The sequence below is a fragment of the Triturus cristatus genome, chromosome 2_1 (assembly GCF_964204655.1).
Source record: "Triturus cristatus chromosome 2_1, aTriCri1.1, whole genome shotgun sequence".
Lineage (NCBI taxonomy): Eukaryota > Metazoa > Chordata > Amphibia > Caudata > Salamandridae > Triturus > Triturus cristatus.
In genome coordinates, this window is record NC_140581.1 from 657,754,442 (window position 1) to 657,781,384 (window position 26,943).

At 44.6% G+C, this 26,943-nt stretch overlaps 1 protein-coding gene across 1 annotated transcript in view; it reads right to left on the minus strand.

Moving 5' to 3' along the window:
* Nucleotides 1-26,943, minus strand: part of FBXL17 (F-box and leucine rich repeat protein 17) — a 1,841,864-nt gene that overhangs the window by 118,614 nt on the left and 1,696,307 nt on the right. Inside the window, exon 8 of the mRNA XM_085632576.1 lies at nucleotides 15,574-15,716. Coding sequence (XP_085488702.1) covers nucleotides 15,574-15,716 — 143 coding nt within the window. The remainder of the gene's footprint in view (nucleotides 1-15,573; nucleotides 15,717-26,943) is intronic.

The following is a 26,943-nucleotide window of genomic DNA, read 5'->3' on the forward strand; positions in this document are numbered from 1 at the left end:
ACCCGCACTATACCCCTAGTAACAACACAATATATTGCTTTTTTTGTACATAAACACGTCATAACACGAACACATTTTCTGTAACTTATATTGTACAACTAATCAGCAAGCTACAACTTACAACAAAAAACTGCTCATTATTAATCAAATAGGCGAAACCTGATGAATTTACCAATGCTTGTTTTTCAAATGAGGCCTCATCTTGTCCATGGTAGGCTGGAATGGGGCTGCTTCCCCTTTGAAGTCATATTGGTGTGCCAGCAGAGATACGGCCCCACAACACTTCCCTGCATGCAGCCCTCGCGTGCTCACCTCAATCTCTCGCTTTCTTCTTTTTTCACTAAGAGGACTACCTTCTCTCATATTTTACAGAACATTCATAAGCACCCTCGGAGGAGCACAGGAAACCACTGTTCTGAAAGCACAGTCAGTCTGCAGGTACAGTAAGTAACTCCAGCCCAAGCCCAACTTTCTGTACACAGACACTAGGTTCCTGTTAGGCTGATTAACAGAGGCTTCCAAGTGGAATGCAGAAATGTGGCAACTGCTACAAACACTTCACTAGAGGGGCATATGTACTCCTCAAAAAGCAAAATTGGAGTAAATGTCTCTCTGCTGCAGAAGACAAAATGGTATACTGCATGTATGATGGGGGTATAGAAGTTGGGACTCCAACGGAGGAAAAGAACAGAAGAGGAAAAAGTTATTTTGCCCCATTCCATCATGCCGACTGCATGGGTTTGTCCACTGTGTACATAGCCCACTGGGGTACCCATGGTCGATGGGGAATACGTGTGGAAATCTTGGCTTTCTTTTTTCCTACTTTGACATACTGCTGGAAAAGAACATGCCGTGTTTATTTATGTATGTAATATGATGTTTCATCCTCCCAAATGAGGGTTGTTGCTAGGAATGGATAGTGGACATGGTGCTCTGGGCAGCAAAACAATGTAATATTTATTTAAAAAGCAATGCCCACTTTACAGAATTGGACAAATGGAAACATAAGAAAAAAATTCATGGCAATTTAATGAAAAATGGAAAAATGAATTCCTCTGACTATTTTTATGAGTTTGATCAATAACACGCGGCCCCTGCAGAAATCCCTCGCCTGAAGGCAGTAGGGTAATCAATGGAATCAAACAGAGGCTGCCTTCACCCGGCCCTGTATGCCTTCTGATCTTTTTCAGCCTCTCTGTATTTCTAATTCATGTCAAGTGAATATCAAAGAGATTCCAAGGAGGTTTGGTAATAAGTGCATTTTAGGAGTAAGTGTTTAAGCCTCTTTTTAGTACTTGCGCATACGATAAAGTATGTGCCTTCGCGTGCCTTGTTTCAAAATTCTTTTAAGAAGGGGCACCGGATACTGCAGCAGCCATGGCTAGTGTCGGACACGGGAAATAATAGCTGAGGCAGAAAAATACAATTATCTCCCTGTCTCCTCGTTTTTGATACAGTCTCATGAAAAATACTTTTCCAGCATTTTTGCTGATGCCCCAAACTATTGTAAAATATCTGAACAATTTCGCAAGCTGCGTTTTCAAAGTAAACTCACAGTCGTCTGATGAAGAAGCAACATAACAGAAGTAGGGCTGGACTGGGGAACTAAAAGCAGCACAGACAAAAAAAAATCTAAACACCCCCGCTCCCTTTCTCTCCTCGGACGATCGCTCTTTCCATCCATTCTCTCTCCTGCTCTCTCTTTCTCTCCTTACTTTTTGATTTATCGTGCGCTCTCCATCCTTCTCTTACACCCCCCCTCCCCCTTCAAGCCCCCTGTGCCTGCCTCAATGAACCGCGAGCATCTGTCGAAGGTTACAACGCCAAACGAGCCGTGACTCCAGCACCCTGGCAAATTACAATGGAATATACTAAAGCTGAGTGCACAGAAGGACTGCTGGTTGGACATACAGTTCATATAGTGAAACCAGCAGCAATAACCAGTGGGCTATGGGTTGGGTACAGAGTGAAAGATATGACTCGGCAGTGCTGAATTTGAGCCGGTGGTTGCTGGTGGGTGGCACAGGCACTTATTGTTGGGGACCGGCACTTATTTTTCCACATCAGAAATTTCCTGAGTGCCATAGAGGGAAAAACATACTGATAGGAAAGACAGAGGAAGAGAAAGTCGGTAAGCCTGTTACAAAGTAAGAAAGCAGGGTCCGGCAACAGTGAGGAAAAGAGGCAGGTGATTTAATGAGCCATTAGCAGTTTCACTGCACCGGCCGTGTGTACTTACACGTGCATTGCTTCATCTTTGAGACAAGCGTATGCTACTGACAGGATCAACCAGGCAGTGGGTTGAAGACTACCAGCCTTGGAATTCAGCACTCTGACGTTTAATTGCACCAGCTGTCGGCTTCTGAGCAGAACTTCGGGCATCGCAATCTTTCTTTCATAAATTAAGCACTGGATATAAGCAGCGTAAATATTAATGAAATCATGCAGGGGAACTCACCCATGTGCAGCTACATTGTACTTGGGAGAGATTACCTGTACAACGTGACCTCTTAAATTATATAAAAATATAAAGGATTTCAAAACCAACTCCACCCCCAGCTCCTGTCCTATGCCCAAGCTTCTTAGAGGTGGGGTTGGGACAGCATCAGGTCGAATAAGGAAACACTTATTGCCGCCAGGACAGGAAATCATACCTGAAAAAAACAAGGTTGGGCATCATGGCCTGAGACCCTGACTGCCTACTCTCAATGACAAGGAGGGGAGAGAAAATTTATTCTGAAGCATGTACATTGGGTAACCGCAAGGGTAAACAGTCAGACCACCGTGGCCTCAGCCACGCGTGTTCCAACATCGCAAGCGTAACCATGCTTGACTTAACCACGCATATGCCTTAACCATGCAGATGCGTGGTTAAGGCATATACATGGTCTAGTTCCTGGCTGCAGCTCGGCGGGAGAGCAGGAAGGTGAGGGGTAGTTTTTAGGTGTTGGGGGTAGTTTTCAGGGCTTAGAGGGGGTCGGGAGTTTTAGAGCACAGGCAGGGGATGCGGGTGGGGGTAGTTTGTTTGGGTTGGGGTAGTTTTGACGGCTGGGTGGTCAGGGTAGATTTCAGGGCTGGGGGCGCTGGAGTTTTTCAGGGATCAGGGCAGGGTACAGGGGTGGGTGTAGTTTGTTTGGGTTGGGGTAGTTTTGAAGGCTGGGGGGTCGGGGGAGTTTTTAGGGCTGGGGATCAGGAGTTTTAGGGCTCAGGGCAGGGGACAGGAAAGTGGCAGTTTACAGTCGAAGAGGGCAGTTGGGCTAGGGTATGTGGGGGTAGAGTTTAGGGGTGGGGATGGTTTTAGGGCTCAGGGAGAGTGGCTGGGGTCGGAGTAGTTTTTAGGGGCTGGGGGGTCGAGTATTAAGGTTCAGGATAGGGGGTCGGGAAAGTTTATAGGGCTGGTGTGGGTAGAATAAACAGCAGGAGGTCCATATTTAGGGCTCAGAGCAGAGGGGCAGGAGTGTGATCTTTATCACACATGTCCCTTTACCAGTCATGTCTTTACCACGAAATTGCGTGGGACAGGCATTCGTGGTAAAGGCATGTGTGGTAAAGACGCGGTCGCGGTTAAGACTGCATGGTTCAGGCATGGGTTGTTGAGGCATGCGTTGTTCCATCACACAACCAACCATAAGTCCTGGTATTTATAGAGCCCTTAGAAACATTAATATTGCACTATGAAGAACTATACAGAAATAGATTAATATTGTTATCATAACTCTGTAATCCTGTCTATACCGTCTTTACAAGTGATTGCTGCTAGCACTTGGAGAGGCGGGATCTGTGTAGAGACACATGCTGCAGGAGTCCAAGTATAATAGCAAATCTGGATAGCTCTAGCCTACATAAGGTTAAATTGTTTTGCATCTCCGTTCCACACCTCCAAATTGAATAGCTGTCCATCTGCAAAGCAAATAAGGAATCTTTGCTTTGTGGTTATCAGTACAAGGTGGTTTATAAAACGTGCACCAATATAAGTTCACATTTTTAAGTACAAGTAGAAAGGTATACAGCAAAGTGCCTGCTCACTTTATTATATAAATAAATGCCGCCAAGCCTAGACTGGCACTCCAGGGCACCAGGTTTTATTCCCAGTGGGCTGGCTGGGTAAGGGCTGATGTCACTAAAGGTGGGTCAGTACCAGTGGCGGCTCACACAGATAACGCTGTGGGGCGGGGGCGGGTAGTGGAGTTTGACATATGACAGGAAAGTGGAAAGTAAATAAATAAATGGTTTTATTTCTTTACTCTCCACTTTCCAATTGTATGTCAAACTCCACTAGCCCCCCACCTGCCCCGCTCCACTGCCCCACAGTGTTACCTGTGCGAGCCACCACGGGGCAGGACCGGCCACGTTTCCTGTCTATAGCACTTCAGCACTTTAAAAATAAATAATGCAAAACAAATGGTTTTAAAGTGTTACTTCAAAACCATTTGTTTTTGCATTTAGTTTGTCCCAGTCTCCTGCAGGGTCACCACAAGCAGCGCTCACTTTTAGGTCAATGAGTCCAGTACATATAATAAAGACTCTCCAAAATTCAAAACAGTGTATTTCCTTATAAGACAGCCCCTCCCTGTCAGTTTAATATATTAAATTATACCTATGCATTGAGCGGCAATTGTTAGAAGTAGTAGATTCTAATCATGAACTTAGGAACATTCATACACCTATCACCACTGCCCTAATGACGAACCTGAAGCATATATTACATAAAAACAACAGTTCTGTCGAACAGACTTAACACTTGTTACTTAGTTACCAATTCAGTAGTTACACAGTCGCTTACATAACATGATTAAATCATACAAAAAAAATCGGAAAAAAATGTTGGTTCACAAAACTGGGTTACTGAGTAAATTATATAAAATAATATATATATTTTGTAGTCGAATGATTTGTTCAAATCTAGATTCAGAATCTCACTCACTGAGAGCTACTCATTTCACTAAGAATAAATAACAAGAATTGGGATGCAGTGTTTTAGCATATAATTCACCAAGTCTTTCATTCAGACTCCATGAATCCAGGGTGATATTTTGAGAAAACTAACATATTTGATGAGTGATTGAAGTCGTCATTCATTGAATATGTGAGTAACTGGCCATTCGTAACTCAGGGGTACCTCTTCTGAGAAATTGGAGGCCATTCACTGTTATCTTTTGACACCAGGTTGTTCCATACTCAGCTCTGACGAAGACCCATCTAGATGTAAAGAAAGTGCTAGCTTCCAAAGAGGGGAGGAACATCAGCCTGAACTGAAAAAACATTTTGGGCAACTAAGGACAGATGAATTTAGCCCACCAATGACAAGTTACAGATTTGAACATATTGGACAGGTTTACCGAATTATTTCAAGTGTTCTTGTACAAATGCATAGTCACTTTTTGCGAATGCACTGCAGAAGCAATTTTTTCACCTAACACGTATGGAGCACTTTAATGATTGATTATATGAATTGATATAATTCGCCTACAAAACATATATTATTTAATCAGTAACCCAGGTGTTCAGGCCTGTGTGTTTCTTTTTCTTCTTTTTTATTTTTCCTTTCTATGATTTAATCATATGTAAGCGACTGTGTAACCGCTGAATTGGATATTCAGTAACAAGTGTTATTTCTGTCCGACAGAACCGTTGTGTTTATGTAATATATGATGTAGCATTTGACCGCATTATTGCTTACATCAATAATGCCTTGACCAGTCCACGGAGTGCTGGGTAGAGTGCCTACCATCCAAGAGCCAGCTGTGATTGTGTCCTTGGACGCGACCATGGCGTCCGACACACTCTGGGCAGTTTTGGCAAAGATGGGATTTGGTCCTAAATACATCCAATGGATACGTCTCTTGTACAGTGAGCCTTTGCCTCAGGTGGTAGACAATAATAAAGTGTCAGCCACATTCCTGCTTAGTTGGGGAACCCGTCAGGGATGCCCACTTTCACCTCTTCTTTTTGCCCTAGCCCTAGAACCTCTAGCAGCTTGGACCCGAAGAGATCCAATGATACGAGGATTGAGATGGTCCCCTGACTGGGAAGACCGCATTTCACTCTATGCTGACGATATACTACTCTACCTGGCCTCCCCTAAGAAATCCCTGATAGCGGTACTAGATATTCTGGCAGTATTCGGTTGATTTTATGGATTCACTGTCAACTGGGGTAAGTCCCTTTTGTATGTCCTCAGGGGGGACCCACCCATCCCCCCAAGAGACTGTCCAATACAGATTAACACTGTTGGCTTTAAGTATTTAGGGATCTTTATCTCTCTTGACCCTTCACTCCGCTACACCTAAAATCTTCTCCCACCCCTGCATAAGCTCAAAAAGGATATTGCCAGCTGGAAATCCCGTCCCCTCTCTCTCTTGGGTAGGGCCATCCTGTTTAAAATGATGTCTTTGCCTAGATTTCTCTATGCCCTGCAGAACACCCTGGACCCTGTTCCAAAGCAATACTTCAAGGAGGTTGAGAGCCTCCAGAGAGACCTGCTATGGGAGGAAAGGCCGAGTATCGCCCTGAATAAGCTGACATTAAACTTGTATGACGGAGGCATCAGCCTCCCCGACATTAAAAAATACTACTGGGCAGTTCATCTAGCAGCTGTCAATCATGGCACTTACGGTCGACTTGACGACCCCGGCTATACCATGGATAGATGGCTCTTTCCCGGAGGGCACTATAACAGTGCACTATACTCACGGCCTAAACGATACACATTAACAGGCCCCACCAAACACTCCGTCCAAATTTGGCACAACGCCACTAACTCTCTTGGGTGGGGACATAGACTGACATTAGCAACTTCACTTTGGGACTCTGAGAAACTGGGCAACTTATGGAGGTCAAAGGGGTTTGATAGGTGAGACCTCATCGGAATTTCACGTATCAAAAACATTTGGGGAGAGGGAGGGGCCAAGTCCTTTACCTAGCTGCAAACGGAACACGAGTTGGCAGACACTGAATATTTTTGATATGCTCAGGTTCTACACTCACTTCAATCTTTTAAACCAAGGGGTGCTACTCCTCCTGAGTCCTCACCATTGGAGGACAGAATATTAGACGGCCACCTACCCGAAAAAATGATTTACTTAATATATAAGAAACTGATATATAACATGGGGGATCCCCTACAATCATTGCGGGAGAAATGGTTAAGGGATGGGATTGAGATGGATTATGAGGACTGGCGGGAGGCAGTGTCCTCCCCTAGAGTGGTCGCCATTCCAGCGCGCCTTAGATTAGTACAGCTCAAAATCCTCCATAGGGTGTATATCACGGGACCCCGCCTGATACATTTGGGGAGGGCAGATGGAGGGGAGTGCAAGAGGCGATGTGGACATATGGGAACGTTCATTCACATCATATGGGAGTGTGATTACATCACTTCCTTCTGGCGCGAGGTACACAACACAATCAATGCAGTGCTCCCAGTCTGTCTCCACCCAGAGGCGCGAAGGTGCCTTCTTAACATATGGGAACCTACGGACCTGAACACTCACCAGACACAATGGGCCACACTACAGTTCATGCTTGCTAAAAGAAATATTGCACAGCTATGGGGCGCAGCTCAACCACCCACAATAGAAGCCTGGGGAAAAGACCTTGATTGGTGCTTGTATAGGGAAAAGACGGTGTATTTGGCCAGGGGCTGCCCCAAAAAGTGGTCCTGTATTTGGAGCCCTTGGAATATTTGTTGTGGAGAAATATGTTCCCCGCCTCGTTGTATTGAGCAAAATCATCCCCTCACCCCATAGCATTCCCCTTCCATGTAACGGTGTAACCTAATCCCCTGTATGTCATTACAGTGCATACATTTGTTGATTCCTCTATCGTTTATTTGAATCGATGTATGTTTAATAAAAAGATTTATTTAAAAAAAATGATGCCTTGACCAAACATGGTTCAGGGGCTCCCACCAAACTGTGCAGATGGTTCGATACCTACTGTGCTAGGGCCAAAAGATAGTTAATGGCTACCTTAACATGCATACCCCAGGACAGGATTGCGATTCAATATGCTAGAGCAGTTTTTAAAAAGGCCCTTAAGGAGCGTAAGTTGGAGCTGAAGAAGGAGTTATGGGATCACTTGGTGGCTGCAAGTTCTCTGAATGACAGTACTACATTTTGGGCCTTAGTTAACCACCCATTCTTCAAAGGTGCCCAGCTGTCGGACCAGGCAGCCACAGTACCCACCCAGGCTTGGGTGAACCAATTTACAGATCTTGATGACCTGGAGGAGAGAGGGCTCTACCGCGTCCCCCTTCTCTCCCATCCTACTACTCAGATTACGGTTGGGTGGGGCGAGGTAAGCAACGTCATCCATTCCCTGACCCTGGGTAAAGTCCCAGGAGCCAATGGGGTTCCGGGAGACCTCTTGACATCCGTCGGCGGCTTGTGGGCCCCAGTCATCACTCACCACATTAATGATGTGATCGGAGGTCCCCTTCCCGCTGCATGCAAAAGCACCGTTATTATTGCAATCTTTAAACAAGCATTTGCAATGCAATAGGTCTCGTATTTACGCGAGTTTGAGCTATTGACATTGCAAATAACAATGCATTTTATTTTTGTTTTTGAAACATAAATAAAAGGCATTGTCCTTTACAATGCCAATAGCTTAAACTCGCGTAAATGCGAGACCTATTCCATTGCAAATGCTGATTTAATACGTCTTCCCAATTGCACCTCACTGGAGGCCGGTGCCTCTTGCTGAACATTCGATCATCTATCAAAGACGCTTAGAACCTAGGTATTAGTTTTGTCAGATTAGTTCTCGACCTTGAGACACTCTGCAGCTTCTATTAAGATGCATTTAAAAAAATAAACAAGCATTGGCAAAGCAAATTGGTCTTGTCTTTTTGATTTTTGGGCTTTGTCAATGCCTTTGCCAATGTTTTGTAGCATCTGTATAAAAGCAAATGCTTTTTGCCGAAATTGTTCAGAATAAGCACATCAAATACTGGAAAATATAAACAGTGCGACAATTAGCATATATCACGGCACATTTGCACTTATGTGTCATGAAGCTACGTTGCACCGCTATATTGATAAATGTACCCTCATACAATATGACGGACGGATGTCATTTTCTTCATTTTTGTTTGCTGTTCTAATCATGGAGCAGTAAATTAGATTATTAAAAATCAAATTAAAAGTGCATCTGAAAAAAGAATGAGTGGCCTAGCAACTACCAGGTCCCTCCATAAAATGTAAAAATGTTTTTTTTTAACATTGGTTTAAAATAACAATACAGGAGAACAGGAAAACCAAGGAGTGGGCTGGGAATGGTTGACATTCTTTGTCAGTCGAGCTGCAAGTCACCAGACTAGAAAGGCAACCATTACTCAGTCGTTTCTCTGAGTCATCTCTGGACACACTTTTTTTTTTAGGAAGGCTTAGCAAGAAGAATAGCCTCCTAAAAACAGGAAATAATTATTTTGTGAACCCTGAAAGAATATAATTCTTTCCTGTTTTCTTACTAAACGAAGATCATTATATCAATCTACCCTTAAAATATAGAAGGTGAAGACCCTCCAGACCAACTGGTGAATTGTATAGTTTAAGCGGCCTATAAATTGCTCTATGTACATGTAGACATAAGTGAATAATCAGCAACGGCAGACAACCATCAAGCCCACAAAGGCTGCCTATTTTCGGACATACTGTTCTACTCAGAGACCAAAATTAACATATGCAATTTGCATGGGGTAAATCTAAATACAAATCATATTTCTGCAGGTAATGGCATCTTTTTTTTATTTCATTGCTTTTCTGAAGACCACCCGCTTGGAAGGCATATTTGTACATCCGAATAACAAAGAGGATTTTTTTTCTTTACATCAACAACACTGGACTTGCTAATATACAGATGATGAAGGGAGACAGAGACTGGACTGTCAATCCCATGTAATTTTCCCATTTGACTGCTCTTGGTAATGCCACATATACCAGAAAACGTGATAAGGATGCAACAGCTTGCTCCCAACCATTGACACTAAGAGGGAGTTCCATTTGAGAGGTCTGGCATAGACAGAGCTTGTCTCTGAAATTCTCTCCATCAGTCAGCATCACTTAATTTTATCTACAGCGGATCACATCATGTGGTATCCGGAAGAAGAATGTGCGGGAATGCAGCACATGAATGCAGAAGTCTCTTTGCCCTAGTCAGAGGTTTAAGACAACATCTATTGGCACTGTGCGGAGCATTCAGCTTGACTCAACTTTTTATAGACAATCACCAACACAATGGGCTTTTGGAATAGTTTAATGGAAGGCCAAACAATTATGAAACCTGCAATATAAGACAGATAGGACAAACAGCCTTGCCACTGTACAAATGTAAAATATGCACACTGTAAAACATCTGCGAAATGACACTTTGCATCTGTACTGATCAGGTGTTACCAACAGTCTTTGCAACAATGCCCAGGTGTCTATAACTGGTGAAATGAGGTCATCCTACAGGTGAGTGAGTGCTGCAGTAGGGAAGGCTGTAGCCTGTGGGTGGAGATCCAATTCAAATTATTACTGACTGTGCGAATATAAAAGGTCCTGTAGAAGTCTGGAACCTGATGTGGAATCCAAAAGGTTTATCCGATATCAAATACGTTATCACCAAACGTCATCACCTGAAATAATCAAAATCAATTTACTTCGCGCCCCACCCCAACGCACACACAAAATGGAATTATGTTACTTATTTTGGAACCATAGCACTTTTACTCAACGAGGGTAAACAAAATGACTGGTATTACACGAGAAACACTGAGACAAACAGACTCTGAGCTATGCCTTATCTGACGCAAGGAATAAGTGCACGTGTTAGAATGGCGCACTGACACTATTTTACGCTCGTTTCCAGCACACGAACAATATACATCTCATTGAAATGGACCCAGGGCGAGGGGCACTGACCTGAGTTGAGTTTAAACAAACACACGCAAAAGAGACAGGTTTCCAATTCAGCGTGCCGGTGGGGTGAAGGGGGGCGCCGTCCACGCCATAAACGAGGGAGGTAGAGAGGTGTCAGAGAGTGATGGCGGGTAAACCCTTGGAAACAGCAGAACTGCAAGCATACCCTCCCGCCCCCAAATAAGGGGGCACGTGAAGCGGGCACATGTGCCTTCCCCTCACAACCATCAACTGCATTCCTCAAAAGGAGTGAACTCTTGGGATCTCATCCAACATCAGAAATGTTTCCAACTCGGGATAGACCCTGGCGGGGACGGGAAACACTTGGTTGGCTGGTCGCCAGTGCGTAGGCCACACCAGCTGCCCCATCCAGCCACCAGGTGTTTAAAAGCATGCAAGGTCATTTAGAGTGGTCTGAAACAGTGTACACCCAAACCAACGAAACAAAGAAACAGAATTCAGGGAAAACCATTGTGTACAAACTAAAGGCCCCCAGAATAACGCACATGGGAATATCGGAGAGGTGAGAATACAAGTTGTCCGCCTTTTATTTGAGGAAAGTGCGCGTGCATAGGAAGTATAGACGATTGTGGCACAACTTACGCAAGAAAGGCGCACCAACCTAAAATCAAAGTGGGACGTCCCCGCAAAGCACTCTATGATGCACTGAGGACACATACACTTGTACCAGAAGTTGTAACATAAACAAGGGCACGGCGGCAGCCGCCTTACCGTATAAACAAGGGCACAGCGGCAGCCGCCTTACCGTTCTGCTCCTTGGCGCTGCTGGTGTGCAGCTTGCTGCTGAGGTTGGATTCCGCCCGGGATCCATGCTGCTGGAGGCGCAGGGCAGGCGCCAGAGGGGTCATTGGAAGAGCTGGGTGCACACGGGTCAGAAAGGCACTCGAGGACTGCACGCTCAGAGTCACCCTGGGAGCCGGGCCGGGCCTGGCAACATGGGCAGCGGAGACAGGCAGGACGCTGCCGGACTCCTATCTAAGGCCACCCCGCTCTCGATGCCTGCAGCCCCCTCCTCTCTCCAGCTTGATGCGAAAAGAGGGGGTCAGAGAACCCGTCCGACCACCAGGTCAGCTGCCCAACACCGAGGGAGATCCCACTAAATTGCTGAGGGCCACTGGACGGCGCCTCTACTGCGAGGGGACAGCTGTCACAGGAGCACTCGGCAACAGTGTGCAGAGCTGGCAAAATGTTCACAAAAACACCAAACGGATTTCCCCCGATGGTGACTCTCTACTCCCCTGAGCAACGTTCAAGCGGCCAAAGTGACGGAAAATCTGCAAGAAGTCAGCCAGCGCGCGCAGTGCCAAGAGGCACTAAACTCCTGCAAAGTGTTCGCGTGTAGGTCATCACTGGATGCTGAGGAAGCTTGAGCGCGGCTGCTGCCCTCCCTCCGGAAGGAGGAGAATGTGACCCTCAGCACACATGCCCTGCAGGCAAGCAAGGGCTTTCCTCTCACACCTCCTGCCGAGAAAGGGCTTTCCTCTTACACCTCCTGCCTTTCTTCTCACCGCCAGCTGCTTACAGCATGGGAGCAAAACAAAAACAAGAGCTCGCCATGACGTTTTCGTTTGGCTTTTTCTGCCGTGGCCTCGCCTGCTAAAAGGTTTCTTGTCTTTATGGGGCCATGTCTTTGGCCCCATAAAGATAAGAAACCTTTTGCGACGAACGCAAAGCAGATGAGGCCGTCCAAATGGGACGGCCGAAAAAGCAGAGTGAATACGTCACAAGAAGCTCTTTTCCAATGGCTGGCCACCGTTTACCATAAATGGTGATGCCAGCCAATGTAAAAGAGGGCCGGGGCTTAAAGCCCCTTACAGAAAATCCCCGTTAACATTAAATCTCGCCAGCGAGACTGCGCACGCGCCCAGCCTACCAAGACCTAAAAAGGGGACAGGGACAACCCAGCCTAGTGCTGACCCATTTCCTTAATCAATGTGGAGATTAAGATTATTGGGAGGGTCAGTCATGAGAGACTCACCTCGTGGGCAGATAAGAGGTGTATTCTCTCTGACGTCCATAAAGGTTCAGGTCAGTTAGGGGAACGGTTGAACAGAACCTCAACCTACATCTCCTTATTGCCAAATATACGCTGGCAAAAGGGGAGTGGGGATCCATATGGCATTTATGGACTTCAGCTCAGCCTTTGATAAAGTCAATAGGGAGAAACTCTGGTCTGAGCTGGAGTTCATGGGGGTGAACCAAGTCCTGGTTGCTTTCATGAGAGATCACCATAATGGACTCAACAGGGTGGTCAAGTACAGCTCAAATGGTGAATGCACCCAGCCGTTTATTATTAAATGGGGAGTTCGTAAGGGTGCATCCTTGCCTCCTTCTTGTTTATAATGTATATAAATCATCTGGAGGAAGTTTTAACCAACATTGAGGCAGATGTTCCCAGGGTGGGAAGAAGGCTAATTACAGTCCTTTTTTTATGCAGACGATGCAGTTTTAATAGTTCACACAGCCATGGGCCTGCAACATCTTTTAGAATCTTTTATTATTTCGATGAACAATCTACACCTCTTACTAATTTCAGAAATTGGCTTTTATGGTAGCTAGCCCAAAAAAAAAACATTGTTAAAGAAAAATGGGAAGACTCTGCAAAGAGCCATTTCTGCTGCACATGATTTTGCCAGGCGAATTGAGAATAAACCCCCAAAACTTCAGTTAAAGGCGTACGAGGCCAAATGCATTCCAATAGCCACTTTTGGGTCTGAAAACTGGCACTACACTAACAATGACTTCATACAGTTAATCTATAACAGATTTCTGAGAAACCTTCTGGCTGTTAGCCAGAGCACCTCAACTGAGATCACCCATGAGGAATTAGGTCTGGTCTTTATCTCAGATCTGATCCGCATCCGTCCGTTGCTCCTTTGATGCTCTGTCTGGTACAAAGAGTAGCTTAATTTGAACAGACTTGTCCTCCAGGATTGTCTGGCCCTAGACAGGTCTGCTCGGATCCCATTGATCTCATATATTAAGAGGTCCTTTTTCGAACTGGGCCACCCAAACCGGTTTCTTGACCCCCAGGGTATTGTAAAAGAGGACCTAACCTGGATGAAGCAGGCATTGCGCAGAAAGTGGCACCTGAAAGGGAGCATTTTACCCTACCTAAACACTAATAATGACCATATGTCTTAGTCAAATCAGTCCCTGGACATGTCCACTTACCATTGGTGTCTTTAACATTCCCGAGACTGGACATCTTCCATCAGTTGCTATTTTCCAAGGGTGTCTGGTCCTCGCAATCCACCCTACCTCCTTGTACTTGTGACCACACATCTATCTGCACCTCTTTGCATATAGTTTTGTTGTGTCTTAAGTTCTCTACCCTAACAAATTTCAAAGACCTAATGGGGAGCACAGGGGTTCTGGCAAATTAGACCGGCCTATTTATATTTGCAACTTTTAGCTGCTCCCAAACTGTGTTTTTGTCTCCCATTTTCTATTTGGGGTCCTATGTGAATCTTGCTAGTACTGTAATTTTTGGATTTATATGCAGGCTCTAAGTGTCTGTATGAACTAAATGAATCAATGCAACTGCTTCTGTTCATAATTTTAGGTGTCGATTTGACAGTTTTAATATAAGATTGTCTGTTTTAATACTTGTATGATTTTCTTTGAAAATCGAATAATAGTTGATTGGTTGATTGATTGATACCCAGGTTCTGAGGAATACAGGGTTACCCCATTGATATTTAACAGCTATTAGTGAACCAACAGGAAAATCAGCTGCCATTCGCTCCCTTTACATAGCCTAGGGTCTTACTATAAATGGAGTAACATTATAGTCTTTTGCCGCCATGTAGCGCACATGCCGGACTGCTGTATTTGAGGGAGTTCTCATGTGGTGATGCAGGAAAAGAAGGCACTGTGAAAAAATAATTGTTTAGGATCACACAATGTGGACTAGTGGAAGGCAGGATTGAGGCATGGTTTTCTGGTTTCACGCTGTGCAATTTGGGCACTACATAGTTATTTCTTTCTCTCTACTATTTTAGATCGAGGCTTAATACTTTGTGTTTTATTCCTTGAGGCAGAACACTGTTATTGAATCAGAGCTATGGATGTTTCATACGGATTGGTGTTGTTAGTGTTTGGTGAGGGCGATGCTTTAATGCAGAAGCTAAAATAAAAATCAGAACGCCCACCCTTGGACAATGTATTGAGACCATATGCTCCACATATCTTTATTCATTGTCATCATTCCTTAAATTAATTAGTTCACCCACTCCTGACCATTCAACTATTCATTCATTGACCCTTACAGCCTTGGCTCCAGTCTCCATCAAGCTATTCAATGAATAGCCAAGGTTCTATAATTAAAAAAGTGTTGTAAAATGCATCATATTTAATTTTTTTCAACTTTTTCATGGGTGAGAAGCCTCCCTTCCATTTATCCTTTGCCCCCAAACTTAGCACTGTGGCATTAAAGCACTTCACACAAACGCCATATTACACTGCACAAGGTCAGAATTGTTTTTGTTTCAATATTTTAAGGCCCGGGGAGGTTAAGTGATGTGCCCAGAATCATAGGATGTTGAGTCGATGCCAAGACTCAAACCTGGTTGCCCAGTTCAAAAGTCGACAGCCGTAGTCATTCCCACATACATATATGCATACAAGTTTCACTAGAGCATCTTACCTTATCACATCTCATCAACCCAAGGTATTTCAGAGACTTGCTGCTTCCTGCAATCTGGGTGGCCCCATGGTCTGTTATTTCTTTGCACCATCCAACATCCACTGTTTCGATGGTCACACTGGACCGCCCGATGGCTATTAAAGCTGAGAAAGAGATTTATAACAGAACATTAATATTGTAGAAAATGGGAAAATCCCGTTTATGTGTTATTTTGTAAAACAATAACATCTAAACTACTGTAATGCTGAATACAGAGGTGATTGCAATTCCTTCTCAAAAACATGGCGGTCACACCGCGTTAAGTTACTAATGTCTATAACTATCTTCAAATCTGTAAAAAAAAAAAATCATGATCAATTCAATTTTAAATATGTCCACCAATAGAGCTCTAAAGACATCTACAAGTGAATTTTTGTTATTAACTGCAATGCCGGGGGTAAACTTTACCTATCTAACTTTATGTAATGATAACTGCAAATTCTTGTTTGATGAATAACCTTGTGTCACTACTGTATGTTATTATATAAACAGTGGCATTGGAAAAAACATTTGTGGTAGCAAAAGACAATAACCATGGGCCAGTTTTTTTCGTATTAGCAAACAACGCGATTCACATAATCAAAAAGGCATTTTCAAATGTACAAATGCCAGATTGCGATTCGGTAACCTGTTACCGAATCACAATTTGGGATTGCGAATCTGTATATAGGAGGAGAATTTTTAGAACTCCCCTAATATTGACCGATTCGCATTGGTCTGTACAAATGTTTTACGACTGAAATGCAGTCGCAAAACATTCGCATTTAACTACCAACTCAAAGTTAATTGTAAGCTATCGCAAAAAGAAAGGGGTCCCCGTGGGACCCCTTCCCGTTTGAGAATGAAAACAAATATTTTTTTGAAAAACATCTACTCCTCAGAGAAACTTTTCTCAGTTTAGGAGTCCTAAAGTTAGGAGTCCTAACTTTACTACTCCTAAACTGAGAAAAATCCTAACTTTAAGACTTTCAATATTCACAGAAGGCATTTAGGAGTCCTAAAGTTAGGAGTCCTAACTTTACTACTCCTAAACTGAGAAAAATCCTAACTTTAAGACTTTCGGTATTCACAGAAGGCATTTAGGAGTCCTAAAGTTAGGAGTCCTAACTTTACTACTCCTAAACGGAGAAAAATCCTAACTTTAAGACTTTTGGTATTCACAGAAGGCATTTAGGAGTCCTAAAGTTAGGACTCCTAACTTCTGTGAATACCGAAATGAGTAAGTGCCTTCTGTGAATACCAAAATGAGTAAGTGCCTTCTGTGAATACCAAAATGGTAGTAGGTTTAGGATTTTGTCTTAAGTTAGTTCTGTGAATCAGGCCCAAGATGATCAGGAACAAGCTCACCACCATCTTCAATGCATCCATCACCACGGCCACCTTCCCTGAAGAATGGAAACATGCAGAAATAAAACCCCTTCTCAAGAAACCATCCACCGACCCCAGAGAGCTCAAGAACTACTGCCCCATCACTCTGTTCCCTTTTCCTGCCAAAGTCCTCGTAAAGCTATCAACCACCAACTCCAGGAACACCTGGAGAACAACAATCTTCTGGACAACTCCCAATCTGTTTTTCACATGAACCACAGTACCGAAACCGCCCTGATCACTGGCATCCATGACTTCAGAACCCTCCTGGACAGGGGAGAAACGGCGGTCCTGATCCTCCTGAACTTATCAGCAGCGTTTGAGTGTCCCACCACACCCTTTTGTTTCACCAAATTGGAATCCAACGAGGCGCCCTAATCGATCACCTTTTTCCTCACAGTAAGAACCCAGAGAATCCGCCTATCGCCTTTAACCTCGGAACCTTAGAACATCATCTGTGGGGTCCCTCAAGGCTTGTACCTCAGCCCTACACTGTTCAACACCTACATGACCACCCTGGCCAACATCGTAAGAACCCATGGAATAAACTTCATATCCTATGCCAAAGACACCCAGCTCATTCTCTCGCTATCAGAAGACCCCTCCACCACAAAGGCCAACTTCCACAGGTGCATGAGGAGTGTCACTGACTGGATGAAAGACAACTACCTAAAACTCAACACAGCTAAAACGGAAGTACTGATCTTCAGGAACAAAACCTCCCCTGGAACAACTAAACGAAATAGGACCCTCACCCACTCAGACAGACCATGCCTGCAACCATGGCATCATCCTGGACAGCAAGCTCACCATGAAAAGCCATGTCAACTCAGTCCCCTCTACCTGCTTCTGCATGCTCTTCAAATGGCTCCCCGTCAACACCATGCAAACCGTCACTCAAGCCCTAGTCACCAGCCGGCTGGACTATGGCAAGGAACACTATGTAGGAATCCCCTCACACCTTCTTTGGACCTCTTGCAGACCATGCAAAATTCATCGGCCAGACTCATCCTCGACCTGCAAAAGCAGACCCACATCACCCCCACCAGAAGAAGCTCCACAGGCTCCCCATTCAGAAGAGCTGTCAATTCAAGATGCTGATCTACATCTACAAAGCCCTACACAACCAAGGACCAGAATGCATCCACCACCACCTGTACTTCCACCAACCCTTCAGACACCTGCACTGCGCCTCCCTCTCCCTCACTCACACCCACTGCATCCGCTAAAGCAACAGTTGAGGAAGCTCCTTCTCCTAACTCATTGAGAAATACCAGAACAACATTCCCCTTCAGCTCCAGACCTCATCCACTCTGCTGGAATTCAGAAAATGACTCAAGACCTGGCTGGTCAACTGAACCCTCCTCAGCAGCAGGTTGTCTCAGCACCAGAATACCCTCACTGGTGATTGGATGCACTTTATAAAGCCTGATTGATCAATCACCCTGACTCTCCTTTCAGTTTTTACATACCAAAAACACTCAAAAAATTCATGTAGTCTATAGCAAAAAAAATGATAACCAGAGCTGTTTTAATGGGACTCAATTCAGCTACTCATGTATGCTTTAAAATCTGATATTTTTGTCTCTATATCTAAAGGTTTTTAGGTGTGGCTACAGACAATTGTAGATACATGCTTCTCATTACAGCACTAAACACAACATACAACAAGCAATAACACTGAAAAGGAGCTTTGTCTCACCTCCTTCAGCCCTTGCCTGTTTTGGGTGAGCCTGCATCTTGCAGGGTTACCCACCATATTTTGGGACAAGCCCATAACATTTCAGGGATCCTTTACACTTTCAGCAACTTGCATAAAAAGTAAAAGTAGATTGTAATTTCAGTTCTTTTGTGTGTTAACCCTGTTATTGGTCAGCAGAAGGATGCCTTCACGCATGCTGATGTTTTACTGTAACATCTGAGGCAGTATGGTACTGAAATTGTTTATTATCTACAGCGCTGAAATGGGGATACATCAGACCTGAGAAGGAAGTTATCAAGAAGGTGTGCATGCTGAAGTACAATGGAGCACCTTCCAAGTGCACTGGAAGGCACAGAGCTACAAGATCTGGTTTTTTTTTTAGGATAGGCATGGGAAGGGGTGTTTCTCAGTGGTAAGCGCATAAAACCTACTTCAAAATACAAAACATAAAACTCAATTTCTATTTTGGGGGTCAAACAGAAAAAAATGCTTAAGGATAACGTTTTAATTTCCTTTTAATATCTGTACACGCATTACAATATAAATAAGGTGTGGGGGCCAGAACTGTTCTAGGGAATCTGTCTCCTGGTGTTTAAGCACTAGCACAATGGTGAGCTATCTAGATCTAAGGAGTCCAATGGCCGTGTATGTCCTCCAGAAAAAAACAACTGTGCTTAGAGCCAACAAAAAGGGAGCTTTCTTCTGTTACCCTCTCTCTTGGGATCAGAACTACACTCAGCAGCCCATCTGACAGTTAGCCTACAAGCTCTCCTCCAGGGTTAATATACTTCCTGGAAACAGCTAGTGAATTCCCATCTGTTTCTCACTCAGATACTCCTCTGCAATATCTGAAGACTCTCTCAAATGTCGACACCCTAACCCATTCAGACTTAGGATACTCATGACCAGTGATTTGACAATCCTTCCTGACAAACAGCATATAATGCAAATTCTAGCTTCTTGGCCATATAAGCTGTGGCCGCCCTGGAAAGTGTTGCTGATTACCTGCATTCCCCTGCAAACATACCGATGCATTAGACTTAGTCTCAATGCATACTCCTGTACCATAAGGACAAGGTCAGTATCTATATATCCAAGCCTATCCATATGCTACCTATGCACAGTCATAATATGGATTACATACAATCTTGGACTACAGTAGGATTTAGTAACCATAAGGCTGAGTTAGATTTAGGAGAAGACAAAAAAACAGAAAAAAAACAAAAATGCTTAGGAAAGGTATGTGAGGTAAGGTGCAGAATAGGCTTTATAAATATTGATAAACAGGGAGAGGAAAGCACAGGGATGAGCAAATAGGAAAGGAATAATGAAATGAACTACAAAGTGCATTCCTGGCCAAGTAGAGGGAATGCAAAGATGTGTACAAAAAAGAAAAAAAGAAAAAGGGTTGGAGTCTCAAAAATGCCTTTACAGAAGAAGAAAAATGTTTCATTTGCAGCACATTTGCCTTCTCTGCATGGTCACCCCAGATTTTCTATTTTTATTTTAGACCTTACTTTTGCTGGTATTAGGACTCTCTGACAATGCTATTCAGTGCCAAGATGCATGTTTTCTGGCCCTAAAATGGCATTGGCAAAAGTAGTTTCACCCAATTGGTGTACTCACCTGTCCTGTAAGATGATTGAAGATGCAGAAAGTGTAACTGCGGCATGGAAGTTAAATGTAATATGTGAACTGCACTGTGTATTTACACCACTTACATATATGACAAAATTATGTGTATGTCAGTATAACCACTTTGCTATGGCTTGACTACAGTTTAAATTCACTGCAGTGACACAAAGCAGGGAGAAATGCCCTTGCCATGAAGAAAACCCCTATTTTCATGGGTCACCTCTAAAGAGTGCCTTGAAAGCAGACTGTGCATAGTGCTAACTTAAAACAAAAACTAGGGCACACTACATATCCCGGTTAGTGAGCTCTCACAGTGAAGTAAAACCCAAAAGCGTTTTCACTTTGTACACATTGCTAGAGCTTTCACTGAAAAGTTCTAGATGAGATATTTATTTCCCATCTCTGCCTCAGGAGATGCTAGGAAAATGCTTCTAAGTTATTTTCTATTTCATTTTCAAAATATAATGTAATGGTGAATCAGATAACTGAACCCAGCAAGAGCAGATTGGTGTTAACTGTTTACCACTAAGCAGGCATTAAGTATCTGTAAGTGGACAGGAACAGTTAGAAGAATAAAGGGCAGATTTAGCAATACCTCTTTTGACTTGGAGATCACGAAGCGGACCTCTCCTATTCATTCCCAGGTCCTCCCAGACAGCCAGACTCCAGTCACAGTAGGGGAGAGAACCAGCGTGAGACCATGTCAGCTGGGAGAATAGCTAATCTAAAGGGAGAGTGGTTAAGAAGCAGAAGGCAAGCCTGCCTAGTGGCAATTGGTTTCGCTCAACTTGAAACTGGGGCACCTGAGTACTTTTACAGTAAGGCAGAGAGGGAATGCTGCAAAAGGAGGTGCGAGTAATATGAGAAATAGTTCTGATTGGGTGGCAGAATTTCTCCAGTCACTGGTTAGTGCACAGAATAAATCTAGCAACTTAACCATCACCTCCTCAAAATATTCCTAGACCTGGGAAGACTTCACCTAAAGAAGGAGACCCTGCTAAAAGAAGATGACTCACTCAAGGACTCCTAAACCCTGCTGTCACCCAAGGAGAGTAGGTGCTCGCTCTCCAAATGTCAAGTGGTTGCCTTCCTGTTTGCCTGCTTCAGGGACACAAATAGCAGAAGGACTCTAGACTCCAAGAAAGCCCAGCTGACCACACACGACTGGACCCTGCATGGATCCTCTTATGAAACCTGGCTGTAGATAGACCTGGTGCCCAGAACTCTACCTGGAAGAGCTAGGGGCTACAGTACTGACCAGAAGGAACTTTCCCAGCAGTTAGATCCTAAGTCCAAAGGTAAAAACTTTAATGGGGCGACATGCTTGGTGTATCCACCCTCGCTCTATTGTGCTAGGCCTGAAATTGGGTCTAGGCCCAACATAAACTGCTGTTTTTCAAAGGCACTTCACATTTACTAGGTGCTCTTTGCTTCAAAATGTGCTAATTTTTTCTGTATTTTTCCAAATTAGTTTGGGAATTTTCGCAACTTTCAAATTGTTGGTACTGCTTGAACATAACAGACACTTCTCTGAGGATTGCTTGCTGCTTAAGCCATAGCTACTGAGGTTGAAGCAGAGATTTTCTCCGAACTGTGTACTGATCTAATGAGAGTAGATTTCTTAAGTTGATTGGTGCACCTACCCCCCCAAATTCGCAACCCAATTTCCGACACCACTGAACTGATTCATGCATTCCTCCTATTTTGTCGAGCATCCTCCATCACATCTGGGCCAACATAATTGAGCTTCAGTTCTTTCAAGTATGTCGAAAGATGGTTGAGGGCATATCACTACCTGGCTCAGTGCTCAGACAGGGACTGGGAACCTGTGTCAGTTCTCCACCCGGCTGTACAACACAGCCAGGTGGAGAAATGCTAAGTGCGCATGCCGGTTTGGCCGGCCCAAGACAGCTGGCCAAACCGTCATGCGCACTTTTGGTGCCCACCACTACTTCTCCTCCCTGCTCTGACGTCACACAACCCAGCCCCGCCCACCCTAACCTGGTTCCATCATAAAAAAAAATAATAAGGTAACGTTATAAACGTTATGTTATTAACATTTTATTTTTTCCTTTTACACTGCTCAGAGAGCAGTAGGACAACGTTCCTCCACCTCAGCGGAGGAGCGCCACTGATCTGTGAGTTAGAGAACTGTGAGAGCCTTGGGTAACCTGGCAGCACTTCAACCATCACCAAAAGTCTCATTTGGAGTATGGTCCGGTCCACCACCTTGCAGCTACCCGGCCCGACTGACGCTGCAGGCGATAGGGAGAAAATACTTGTGCTCTGGAAGGTTAGATCTGTCTCCCCACTTAGTGTGAAGCCACCAGGGCAAACTGGAGCCATACAGCACCAAAATCCCACGGGGTACATTCGGCTGTTTGTCCCTGACTGTGAGGTGCATCTTTGCGCACCAGCCCTGTCGACTTAACCACTCTACACCGGAGCTGTCCAGCCCTGGTCCCGATAAACCAGCAGTGCCCCCATGCTCCAAGACCTCTTGCGACATGAGCCCCCATTTTGGAGACCTTGGACTTGCCTGCAAGCTCCCCTGTGCAGCCTCTTTTCAGGTGGCCCCCCCTTCTCCATAGCACCAGCTACCAGCTTCACCAGCACCCTGTTCCCGCTAGAACCCAAGCGGATCCTAAAGAACTGCTGGTAGTACTTTAAACCTTGTCCCACTACTACTCCGATCCCAGAAGGTGAACCCTTGAAACCAACTGTACCTATCTTTATGCATCTTTGACTTTTGCACCCATAGGATTACATAGTGCATAAATGTGCACAGGTTTAAACGCTTTATCTGTGAATATTTTTATCGAAAACTGTACTAACCTTGAAACAAAGTCCTTGAGTTTGAAATATATATATATGAAAAGAAGTGTTCTTTTTCTAAATTGGTCTCTGATTTATTCATTGAGTGTGTGTCTCATATCATGCTTCTGTGAGTATAACAAATGCTTGGCAGTGCCCTCTGATAAGCCTAACTGCTCGCCCACACTACCACAAAAGAGAGAGTTAGTCTTCTTTACTTACTAGCCTCTGTAAAGCAATTGGGAATCCACTGGACTCTCTGCACAGTGTACTTTGTTCTAGTACACTATACAGAAAGCCAACTTCCTACAGTGGTGAACAAACGTTTTAGTAATTTAGGCTCCAAGTGGCCTTAGTCAAACTGCCGACAGCAGCAACTACAGCCCCCTATCATATCGCTACCTTTATTAAGACAATGCAGCTTCAGCATAAGCCATTGATGCAGATTAGCCTGCAAGATGTAGGGTATGAAGCCATTAGTCCTCTGAAAAGAGCAAGAAAACAAGATATGTAATGCTAACGGCTAGAGAGGTCGACCTAGAAGCTAGGGAACCAGGTCCGAGTCTCGGCAGGGAAGCTCAACATCCTGTGATTCTGGTCGAATCACAATCTCCTGATGCCGAACAAAATGAATGCGTTAATCAGTAACGCAACTGGTGCTCATGTAAAGTGCTCGGATACCTTCGGGTCTAGTTTGCAAAGTATGAAACTCAGGGGGAAAAAAAAGAGCATGGGTAGTTTGTGAAGACAGTACCCACGGTCACTTACCGACACTCCAAGAATAACAAGCGTCGGATAGATTTCCCTCCCCATCATCATTTCATTGCAATTTTTTAAATAAACGTATTGAGAATTCTGATGTGCAACCTGTATTTTCTTTCTTTAAGATGACATGAACAGTGTTGAAAGAAGACTTCTAGAACTTTTATGGTCTGATATTTCAACCTATCGCTATGTCTCTGAATGTTGTGGGTTGTGGGTTCCCCGTAACACTGACTAGCGCAGTGATGTGTTAGTTGTAACAACTTATGCTAAATTATTTCACACTATACAGGGCTGCGGGTACAATCCTGTGACAACCTCAATGAGCGATTTTTCATTTACCTTGGGGGCGTACCAGCAGGGTGACTGTTTAGGTCTCGGCTCGAAGGCTGCGCTTGCGCAGTCTCGCTCCGAGATTTAATGTTTAGGAGTGGGGCTTTAACCCGCCCCTTCTTTCTACCTCTTCTCCATTGGCTGGCCTCATAAATGCTGGTCAGCCATTGGAGAAGAGGTTTGTCTCTCCAAACAAGCCCCGTCCTTTTCGGATTCGGGGCGTGTTTTTTCGATTCTTTCTCTCCTCTGGAATGTAAACATTCCAGCCAATGGCAAGAGGAGAGAAAGAAAAACACGCCCCCGATTCCGAAAACGACACTGCGTTTCTCCGAGGCATTTCTGCTTGACCTCGGAGAAAGGCAGTGGTGTGCTCGTCCTCCTCTCCCCCTGCTCTCGGCTCCCTCAGTGCTCCCGTGTCCGGCTGCTGCTCTGGTCTCCTCCCCCTGTCCTCTCAGGCTGTGCACGTAGGGGAGGAATTCTGAAAAGCCAACCCAAAAAATCAATTAACGAAATTGTTAACAGGTTTGTGAAAAGCCAATATTTATTAGCCTGTTTCTTAAACAGTAAAACATTAATTAGCCTGATCAGCAACACAGGAAGGGGACACTGGGAAGTTGCCGCCCCTTTGTTTCCTCATCAGTGGCCATCGGCGCAAGGCCAGTTCCCAGCCCATCCGTTCGTTCCCTTAGGCTGGAAGGGCCCACGACCCCCTGCACAACACCTCCCCCTGAACTCGACCGAGGCCTCCGGTCCCTTGACCTTCTCATATTTCCCTGAGCCGAAAAAGCCTGGGACACGGCAGCCCTGTGCATACCCACCAGTAAATCGAGGACCCCGCCCCATACAATCTCGCCATCATGACGTGGAGCCTTTCCTTACACATAGACGGATTGGGACCACGTGACCCCTGCACATTCTCGCCCGGGACCCCCCGGCCCTGCACATTCCAAAGAGACAAGACAACTTGCGACAGGACCCCCACCCCCTACGACATATTCCCTGCATACACGCGCGAGCACGGGATCCCCAGCCCTACAGTCCCATCCCTACTTCATGAAGAGTGGAGGGACAGACATAGGGGCGGTAGAGAGAGCCATAGAAGAAGTAAGCAATGTCAATATCCTGGCATGCACCTGAGCCCCCTCCCGCACCGCCTCGCGCCCAGTGTTTTCCAGACAATGGTGGCAGCCAGTCACCATCCGGACACGTCACCGGCGACAGAACGTGGTATTTTCATGAACAAGTTAATTATTAAATGAGTCACTAGCCTCTGCAGGGGAGGGGAGGCTGGGGGACGCCAGCGGCTTCTCCTCAACTCCCACTGACAATGTAGCTTGAACATGTTCACATTTTTCTTTAAAAGAAAAGTGGGTAAATCACTGTTGGGAGAAATGTTGCTAAGTGGCGGGACACCACGCACGGGGAGTCAATTGCTATTTCAGTCAGCAATAAATAGCTTCTCTGACCATTTTCAAAAACATATGTATTCACTCTGTCGTTAATCATCAAATGAATTAATCCAATATACTTTTTTTCCAAATACTTTCTCTGTTTCCTAGATGTAACTTTTTCGCACTAGCATGGGAGTGGGTGTCATAAGCATCAAATGTAGTGTGTGTATGACTTTAAGGACAAAGGAAAGTCGTGCTAATGTGCGGTCTATTTATTTTTATTGTAGTAGTTTTATATAGCGCAAATTCGACCCGAAGGTATTGAAACGGTTTATATGAGCATCAATTACCTTACATAAAGACACGCTCATTTTTTTAGGCACGGGAAAATTAAAGTGATTTGCCCAGGATCACAGGATGTGGTGCTGACGCCGATGTTATGTTCCCTAAATCCAAAGTCTGCAGCTCTGCCTGTTACGTCACATCCGCTCTCAGATTCAGATGAATGCATTATGGGAATGTTTCTTATGACCGTTGCTGCTTTATAGAAGGCTGTATTGAGTAGTGCTCGCTCACCCCCCAAGTTGGAACCGTTTTGCTCGTCCATTAAAAGTCTCGAAAACTATTAGACGTTGCGCGATCTTCCCCGGAGCAGAGTTTTGCACACTGACCAGTTTACTTTTGCCTTGGAAAGAGCGTGTCCTGCTGGGCACTCAGGGCAGAACTAAAAATAAAAATGAGTGCCGGTGAGTGCCACCTGCAACCACCGGTTCACATTTACCGGTGTGTGTGTGGTGTCAGTGTTATGCCGTTATGTGTGCTGCGAAATGCACGCATGCGTTGTGGTTGTGTTAACTATTGTGTTAGGATGATTTTGGATATAGAAATGCGTTTAAGCGTTGAGCGCGGTTCCTTATGCCAACGAAGGTGCACTCATATGCACAAATGTGTGTTTGTTGAACTTTGTGTGCCTTTCTTGTGCGTGCTTGTGAAGCTGTAAGAAAATAAAACTTTATTAAAGATAATAAAAACCCTAATGTGTATCCGTGCTTTGCGGCGAATGGCTATACCGGTTGTGTTTGTGTATTTAGAGCAGACGATTGTCACGCCATCATAAACACCTTTTAATAACTCTTGTGTGTGTGTGTGTGTGTGTGTAGGTGGCTCTGTGGGTGGCTCTATTTGTGTGTGGGTTGCTCTATGTGAGTGGCTCTCTGTGGGTGGCTCTGTGTGTGCGGGTGGCTCTATTCGTGTGTGTGGCTCTGTGCGTGGGTGCAAATGCAATAGGTCTCGCATTTGAGAGTGATTAAGCTATTGACAGTGTAA